This window comes from Sinocyclocheilus grahami, unplaced genomic scaffold (genome assembly GCF_001515645.1).
Source record: "Sinocyclocheilus grahami isolate Dianchi unplaced genomic scaffold, SAMN03320097.WGS_v1.1 scaffold1066.1, whole genome shotgun sequence".
Lineage (NCBI taxonomy): Eukaryota > Metazoa > Chordata > Actinopteri > Cypriniformes > Cyprinidae > Sinocyclocheilus > Sinocyclocheilus grahami.
In genome coordinates this window covers 442,663-452,052 of record NW_015506245.1, presented here as the reverse complement: position 1 = coordinate 452,052, position 9,390 = coordinate 442,663, and the positions used below count along the sequence as shown (strand labels likewise).

Below are 9,390 nucleotides of genomic sequence, written 5' to 3'. Positions count from 1 at the left end.
ATAGATATATAGATATAGTTAATAGTAGTTGTTCATGATAAAATATGTATGAACTTAGTACATGACCTAGATTATTTATATCTTGTCATAAAAAATAGTTTCTGCTCCCATTAAGCTCAGTATGCTCTCTTTAAGCTCTTCCACATTGAGCGTCTATGTAAATACTTCATAAACAGACTTTAAATATTAACTGATGGTTGTCATTTTAAGTTAAGTTAATTGATTTTCCATGGAATCTGTCAACTCAAATCTACAGACTAGCTCTTTGGCAACTACTGTGAACTTCTCCATACTGTAAATCAGTGGAAATCGGGGCAAAAATCGTGTAGTATATTCCAGCCTTAAGAGACTACAGATAAGTTGACATCCCTTTAATAAGAGGCTAGTTTCTGTGTTCATCCCCGTGAATGAAATGTTTTATTGGTTTGTTTTATTTGATTTTTGAATTTGTGTTACTTAGCTGAACATGGACTAGTCTAGATGTTGCAATGTGCTTAAATGACACTTCACTATGAATATATAACTGATCAAACTGAATGCCCTGTTGCTTGATTTTTGTGTTGTTTTTTTGTGATTGACTTTGTACCTTCAAAAATATATATTTTTCAATTATTCTTTAAAAAGGTTGTTTAAAATAAACAAGAATTTTTAATAAAACATGATGTGAGCTTAATGGGAACAGGAGTGTGCTCAAAGGGTACAAACATGTACCCATTAAGCATCGCCAGACTTTTTGCATTTAATAATGTATATCTTAATTGAAATGCTTTTGTCATTTAAAATAAAATGTAATCTTTTTGTGTGAGAGATTCTTTTATTTTAACATAACTTTTTGTACTGAAACCAATATCTTGTAGGTATGTAACGATTCACTCAACTCACGATTCGATTCACGATCGCAAATTTTTTTTTTTAAATATTGCGACCAAATCATGTGCTCGTGCGACCAGCTGAGAAAGTTATTTGCAAAAGAGCGACCAGTGGGAAGAATTAGTCTGGAGCCCTGATATGCATTATACAGAAGCAAGAGGAAAAGAAAAAATACAATCGAAAGACAGTAAGTTCCCCTCAGACATATATTCATAAACTCCTGCCCCTAACTGAATGGCGATTTGTTTAGCATCTCAACCGATTTGAATCGTCACATATTTAAATCGATTTTCAACCTGCTCGCGGTTAATCGTTACATCCCTAATATCTTGTTCACTAAAAATGTCTCAATGCAGATTTTAAGTGAGCTTAATAGGTATGTTTACCCTACTTAAAGCACAAGCTTCATGACCATATTCTAGATATCTTAACCCTGCCCAATACCTAAACATAACTGCTACAAACAACTACCTTACTCATAACCAAAAGGCAGCAAATTAATTAATTTTATTGACGTAAAACTCTTTAGTAAATAGTAAATGTGTTCCCTAATCTAAAGTGCTACGACAACAATAATAACAATGTTAATAACATGTCTCCAATTCAATGTTTTGTCCACCATTGCACTCTAATATATAAAGATAGCAAGTCACAGTAAATAATGAATAGTTTTATCTTGAAACACGCACACAACAACACAACCACTATATTTAATTGGTTAAATCACACTTTTCTGATTCAATAATTCCAATTTTATATTGATTAATTGTGTAACCCTAGACCTAAGGAAGGAAATGGCCAGACAAAAAAATACCTACTTTCAACAAAAAATATTAATTTACAGTACCTTTTAATACTTTTTAATGACCCATGCTATGTACCCTACTAGTCAAATTTTTTCGTTGTATGAACATCTCCAAACTACAAATTTAAAACAAAAAATTACAATACATCACATTTTCTCTCACCTCATGCATGTAGGGGTCCACAAGAATCTCAAAGGGCCCCACAGCCAGGGAAATGTTAGGTGCTGCAGTGGGGATGGGCAGCATGTAGTGAAAGGTTTTCTTGCGCATGTCATGGGTGTAGACTGTTTCCACTAGATCCCCACAGGACACTGCCACCATGGAGGCATCCACTGTGAACTCCAGCTTCCATGTGCACAGCTCAGAGTATGAGTCTACACATGGAAACCAGAACCTAGTGGAGAAGATTTGGAAACAATAATAATCAGTATTGGAAATAACAACAATCAATAAATTGGTATTATACTCATACAGACAGATGTACACATATTATAATAATTAAATTAATAATATTAATAAATTATTATTATTATTATTAATAATAAATTAATCAAAAAAATAATAATAAATTGATAAATAATGCTGAAACAGGATTGTAATCTGTAATAACTTTCCTGAATCACCTTAATTCAGTAATCTTTGTGATGGCAGACTAAATTTTAACCATAACCACTGTCTCGATTATCTTCCATTTCATGCATGTGAATGTATGCAGCTTACCGTGTGGAATTCTGGTTGCCAAAGGAGAAAACATGGGCTGCTCTTTCTGCCATACTTCCTTCCACATCAGGTACTACAAAATGTAACCCCCCCTTCGGCTGGTCCAATGAAAATTCAATGTACACCTTCATAACTTTCATCTCTGCACACACACACAACAGCACAGATTATTATTATGATTATTATTACTGAATAAAAGTCTGTTTTAAAACTGACTGATCAAAAACCTTCAGATCAGACCTTTTTTGATGCATTTTTAAGAGGCATAGTGAGTACTTGTGACATCAAAAGCACCAGCACTTTGGTATCAGATTATTAACTTTCTTTCAATTGAAAAAATAAACGGTACCATTTTTTGCATCTTCCAGTGAAAACGACAGACTTCTCTCTGGTGACAGAAGCACCAGAAGCCCCGATGCCATTTTGAAGTGCGTTTCACTTTGTGAAGTGGACGAGGGAAGTTTATATGGACAGACCCTCGACCCCTCGATTTTGACCGAGGGAGCAAGTCTGCTTCATATGCACACTTCAGGCCACTCCACAGACCACAATGCAACACGATTGCAAAATTGAACCATAATAGAGTATAAGTTTATCATTTGTTCGTATTTACACAAGCAAGTGAATTTTAAACAACTCCAGAGAGAAAAGGCGAAAGGGAACTCGATTCATTACTCGCGCGAACACCGAACTGAATCCTCTGGAAAGACACATACACATAAAATTATGACAAAATACCCATCTTGACAATCATTCAGGTAAACGCAGTCAGTTATGTCTCAAGTGAATGAAAACAGCTGAGAAAGAAATCGGATGTGATGTGTATCATTATATCGGATCCGTGCATCAGGTCTTAAAGGGACAGCGGCCTATAAATACTGCTGCTGTCATTAATGATCATCAAACAACAAAACAGCTGTGATAAAAATCTATATTTAATTTATACAGTGAACACTATGCAGTGTTATTTTCCCTAATTATTACATTTCTGTATTTGAATACTACCAACCTTATTTTAATTGTAACATTCTATTGTATTTATCTATGCTTGTAATCTGTGTATTTGTTCTTATTTTTACTGGCTGTTCTCTTGTCTCATTAATCATGCTTAAACTTTCTTACTTAATCTAGTAATATTTGCTGTGGTATCAAAGAAGTACTTCGCTTTAAGTAATAAATGGAAAGCAAGTTAAATTGAAATATTTTTATTTTCTTGTTGATCTGAAAAATGATCCGATCCGTGGGTCAAAAACCGTAATGTGATCTGAACCGTAGAGATTTGTGATCCGTTGAACCACTAATTGAGACGTCATTGTAAACAATAAAACAACTCCACAGCGGATTCTAAGTGATCAAGGGCTTAGGACGGTTACAATTAAGCCCATTCCAAGGGTTCCACCAGTAGTGGGCAATCATGCAACATAATCAATGACGTACATCCGAGTAAACAAGACGGAGGGAAGTCTGCGAGTGAAGGGCATAAAAAAACGGACTGGAACACAGCCCAAGTCCCAACCTACATTTTTTTTTTTTTCGATAGTCAGTTAAACCCGGGTGTACCTGACATTATGAAAGAAAGGATCTGTCGCTTCTTCCCTTCCATCTCAACTTTAGAGAGTGCTCACAGTGAGGCTGTGTGTTACTTGGCATGAATGGTCAACTTTATTACTTAGTCTTTGCAAGATGTAGTATAGTCTAATAAACTTGCTACTACAGTGGAGAAAATATTTATTTGATCCCCTGTTGATTTTGTAAGTTTGCCCACTTACAAAAAAATTAAGGGTCTGTCATTTTTATGGTAGGTTTATTTTAACGTATAGAGACAGAATACCAACCAAAAAATCCAGAAAAAACATAATATAAAGGTTAGAAATTTATTTGCATTTCAGTGAGTGAAATAAGTATTTGATCCCCAAGCAAAACATGACTTAGTACTTGGTGCAGAAACCCTTGTTGGCAAGCACAGAGGTAAGACTTTTTTTGTAGTTGGTCACCAGGTTTGCACACATCTCAGGAGGGATTCTGATCCACTCCTCTTTACAGATCCTCTCTAAATCCTTAAGGTTTCTTGGCAACACAAAGTTTCAGCTCCCTCCACAGATTTTCTATAGGATTGAGGTCTGAAGACTGGCTAGGCCACTCCATGACCTTAATGTGCTTCTTCTTGAGTCACTCCTTTTGTTGTCTTGGCGGTATGTTTTGGGTCATTGTAATCCTTGAAGACTTATCTATGACCCATCTTCAGTGTTCTGGCTGAGGGAAGGAGGTTCTTGTCCAAGATTTTACAGTACATGGACCCGTCCATTTGCCTCTCAATGCGGTGAAGTCGGCCTGTAGCCTTAGCAGAAAAACAGCCCCAAAGCATAATGTTTCCACCTCTGTGCTTGACTGTAGAGATGGTGTTCTTGGGGTCATAGTCAGCATTTCTCTCCCTCCAAACACGGAGAGCCGAGTTGATGCCAAAGAGCTCAATTTTGGTCTCATCTGACCACAGCTCTTTCTCCCAAGCCTTCTCTGAATCATTTAGATGTTCATTGGCAAACTTTAAACGGGCCTGTACATGTGCCTTCTTGAGCAGTGGGACCTTGCGGGCGCTACAGGATTTCAGTCCATTTTGTGATACCAATGGTTTGCTTGGTGACTGTGGTCCCAACTGCCTTAAGATCATTAACAAGCTCCTCTTGTGTAGTTCGGAGCTGATCCCTCACCTTTCTCGTGATCATCTTTACCCCATGAAGCAAGATCTTGCACGGAGCTCTAGACCGAGGCCGATTGATGGTTTTGTATTTCTTCCATTTCCGAATAATCGCACCAACAGTTGTCTCCTTCTCACCAAGCTTCTTGCTGATGGTCTTGAAGCCCATTGAAGCCTTGTGCAGATCTACAATCTTGTCTCTGATAACCTGATATCTTTTCAATGTTTAAGGGTAACGTACTCCCTCATGACTGGTGTTCAGTGCTATAAACTAAAGTGAAGCAACAGCTTTTCCCCCCAAACATCACTAAAGGCAGGCATACACGGTGCGATTCTGAAGGTCGGAACGTCGTGAGCTCCGGCACATGTCACGATTGAATTTATCCGGCAAATTTGGCACATTCGGAATAACAAATAAAAAATAGAACTGTACAATTAAACTAAAATGATTATAGAATATGGTTTGTCATCTTCCGATTGGTCAACTTCAGATGGATCGCCAAATCATCTCGTTCAACTGCAAATACGCCACGAATTTAAACCGACAGCATCCGATTTTTTTTGACATGTTTGAAAATTATCGGGAGGACGGGAGGTGCTCGTAACTTCTCGGATCGGCCCGTAACTCTTCTCACACGGTACGAGCTGCGACCATGCGAGCAAAAAAAATCGCCTGCGAGCTCGTACGACAGCAAAAATCTCACCGTGTACGCCCGCCTTGTGTCACTGCAGCTGTTGGCAGTTCCAGATAGCTCAGCCCTTGCGCCATAGCTCTTGCCCGGAAGAGTAGAGGAGTCGTTTTGAGGGGGAGGGTAGGTTAACGTTTTTGATTAAAGATTACAAGGGCACATGAATTTTAACAAAATAATGAAGTGCACGGATAAATTATTTATAATAAACACTACAGTATTCCATCAAAAAATAAGAATTGTCCATTTTGATTTCATGCCGACTTTAAAACTTCATATCGCTTGATCTACTCACCATCTCCTTGTTTCCAGAGCTCAGAAGGAACTTTAATGGAAAGTTCCCCATTTCCAGCATCTGGATCTACAGCACTAACAGCTGCTGTGTAAGCACTGGAGAAATAGTTCAGGTTCCTCCTGTTAACCACACAGTGATACAGAGAAAATATGTAGCAAGATGAAGACAAGAGCAGACCTGATTTCCAAAACATTACTACTAATGAGAAATTAAATACTGACAGATGACGGATACACAGGTGAATTTAAAAAAGAACCGTGTGGGTCATATTTCACTCCACAATAATTAAAATAAGAATGCAAAAATGAATGTGAAAACGTAAACATGAAAATAATGCATAAAGGACCTAAAATTCTTCTTTTTTTAATTTTGGAATTAAATCTCAAAAACATTTGTTAACGGTTTGTGTTTACATTTTGTTTTGTTTTTTATTTGAAACAAAGATTCCTCTCATTGAATATAACTTAGTGTCCATTTCTTGCCAAATAGAAAGTTCATCAACTGAGCTTACTGCTTGGATTCATGATGGCAGACCTCCAGTGTAGGGTCGTTGTAAATGAATGGAGCCTCAAGATCATTCACTCTCACCCTGTAGATACGGCACTGCTTGCTATTCAATTTAATACGGTTCAGGTTCATCACTGTTGGAAAGATGGTCAGCTCCACATAACCCTATTCATAGAGAATGAATGTTTATATATATATATATATATATATATATACACACACACACACACGTCAACATTTGAAGTGTATCAAAAACTTTCATCAAAGTTGTCCAAAAACCAAAATGCATTCTTGTCTTAGGACAACTTTGATGAACTTTTTTGATCCACTTCAAATGTTGACTACTGTATATATTAATAATTCTGGCACATTTATCAATGCCATAATCAAAATATATTTTAACATTTGATCAACATTTGTTAATAGTTAAAGAAAATGAAGCTTCATGACATTTATAATGATCAGACTGTATTATAATCTGTTCAGTATTACATAATCATTTTAAATAAAGTTTTTTTAAAGTCTTGTCTCAAACTTCACACGTTTTAATTTTTCAACATACTGCATATTAAAAATCTGCCTATTTCCCATTTTCTGCTTCATATACACACATCATGTTCAGAATCTACATAGAATCAGAATATAAATGACTACTCACAATGACAGACTTTCTCTGAAAATTGATGTTGTTGATGCAGACTACCTGATGGGTTGTAAAAAGATAAACAAACAGTAGTGTTAAATTCACGCGACGGCAAATTATGATTTTAATATTCTATCCTGATTTGGCAAGTAAACACAACTGCAATCATATTCATGCATGCTGTGAGAATAGTGTATGTGATACTTATAGTTTATATGGTCGTGGGCTCTCAAAGCCCTTGTCTTTCTTGCGGTTCATGCTGCTCTTCAGTTTATTCACTCAAACCCTCTTTAACAGGTTCCGTTTCATTAAATCCTTAAGTTCTAGTTGTTTGAAATACTAAAGACAAGTTATCGTTTGCTCAAACATAGCTGTAGTCCATCTTGTTACGTTTAATTTGTGAAATGACTGTAAAGCGTTAAAAAAAATCAGCAACAGAACTATCCTTTTTCTGCATGTCTTCAGCCATTTTGTTTGTAAACGTAACCTTCGCCCTCCCGCGCCTAAAAGGGTTTTTGTTCTTCTTCTTCTCCTTGGTTTTGAACGGCGGCTGGCAACCAACGTAAATAGGTGCATTACCGCCACCTTCAGCTCCGGAGTGTGGAACAGAGTTTTATATTCTATTTATAAGTCCCGTCTCTTTAATAAAATCAAATTAGACTTTACTATTTATTTCACTTGACTATTTTATTAAAACCTTAAAAATGTTGTTGTTGTTAGCGCCACCGTCTGGAATGGAGTCCTAATGGATCAGGATTTTACTTGTAAGACAAAATAAAACAAAACCAAGCAAAACAAATAAACAAACTAGAAATTAAAACAAAACAAATACCATACACTCAAAAAGACTATATTATTTTATATAATTTAGTTTCTTTTACAAATGTAATAATAATATCATCATCTTATTAGCTGTTTTCCCTAATAAACCTGATAAAGTAAAATCATGGTGTTTTACCATAGACTGTATTTACCTATGTTTTTGACTTTCTTCAATGACTGAATAAGGTGACATCTCTAAATCCATCATTAAAGACCCCACCCACCCCCAACACACTGTTCACACTCCTACCCTCAGGACGGAGGTACAGGAGTGTAAATTGCAGGACTTCCAGATTAAGGAACTCCTTCATCCCCTCAGCTATTAGACTCTTAAACAGGTAGCTAGCTAGTGGACTTATCTATCTCAGAGAACAGTCGGTCCAAATAGTTTCATCTCAATTGAACATTTGTAATGTTATTGCTGTTATTACTACCATTGTATATTTGTTAATATTACTCATGTAGCCTCATCTCAATTTGCACGTCTGTTACTGTTGCTATTGTTATCATGTAGTTGCACTCAATTTGCACATGTTACTGCACTATTGTTTTTTGCACATAAGTTAATACTGTACATTCGCCTATATATACTATATACATAGTCTATATTTCTATTTTCACATTCTATATTTCTACTCTATACTCGCATATATAGATACACACAGTCTATATTTCTATTTTTTCATAGTCTATATTCCTACTACTGCAGCATAGTTTTTATTATTATGTTTCTTACATTGTGTATGTATGTGTGTATAGTTTGTGTATGTGTGTGTATAGTTTTGCACTGTCTTGGCATTCATTGTGGACAGCAAAGTAAGAATTTCATTGCTCAGGGAAACTTGTTTTCCTCACTGGGCATATGACAATAGACGCTTTGAATCCTTGAATCCTCTCACAGTTGTGTTTTATACAACAAAGTAGTACATGATCAACTGTTACAGTATTCGCATTCCCCCAGTAGGGTGTTAAAGGGGTCATATGATGCGATTTAAATTTTTCCTTTCTCTTTGGAGTGTTACAAGCTCTTGGTGCATAAAGAAGATCTGTAAAGTTGCAAAGACTAAAGTCTCAAATCCAAAGAGATATTCTTTATAAAAGTTAAGAGTCAGCCACGCCTACCTAAAACGGCTCGTTCTAACACGCCCCCACATATCTACGTCGCTATGTGGGAAGATTTGCATAACGCCGCCCAAATGTTCACGCAAAAGAAAGAAGGCGTAACTTGTATTCTCACTGTAGTATTGTTGCCGCTTTCCGCTATGTCCTGAAGATGCTGTGTGCTTCGTTGTGAAAGCGAAACTACTTTGTTTGGTCTTCCAAAAGAGGACGATATCCACTTC

General features: G+C 36.4%; 1 protein-coding gene across 2 annotated transcripts in view; it reads right to left on the bottom strand.

Annotated features, from left to right (window-relative positions):
• The window catches only part of taf2 (TAF2 RNA polymerase II, TATA box binding protein (TBP)-associated factor), a 93,221-nt gene extending 85,503 nt beyond the window's left edge, over positions 1 to 7,718 (bottom strand). Inside the window, exons 1-6 of one of the 2 annotated variants that reach the window (XM_016251673.1) lie at positions 7,434 to 7,718; positions 7,241 to 7,295; positions 6,587 to 6,747; positions 6,076 to 6,194; positions 2,397 to 2,538; positions 1,839 to 2,070 (exon numbers count right to left, since the gene is read on the bottom strand). In XM_016251673.1, coding sequence (XP_016107159.1) covers positions 1,839 to 2,070; positions 2,397 to 2,538; positions 6,076 to 6,194; positions 6,587 to 6,747; positions 7,241 to 7,295; positions 7,434 to 7,483 — 759 coding nt within the window. In that variant the 5' untranslated portion in view covers positions 7,484 to 7,718. The remainder of the gene's footprint in view (positions 1 to 1,838; positions 2,071 to 2,396; positions 2,539 to 6,075; positions 6,195 to 6,586; positions 6,748 to 7,240; positions 7,296 to 7,433) is intronic. The other variant, XM_016251674.1, reaches the window with a different exon arrangement.
• Positions 7,719 to 9,390: the final 1,672 nt, after the last annotated feature.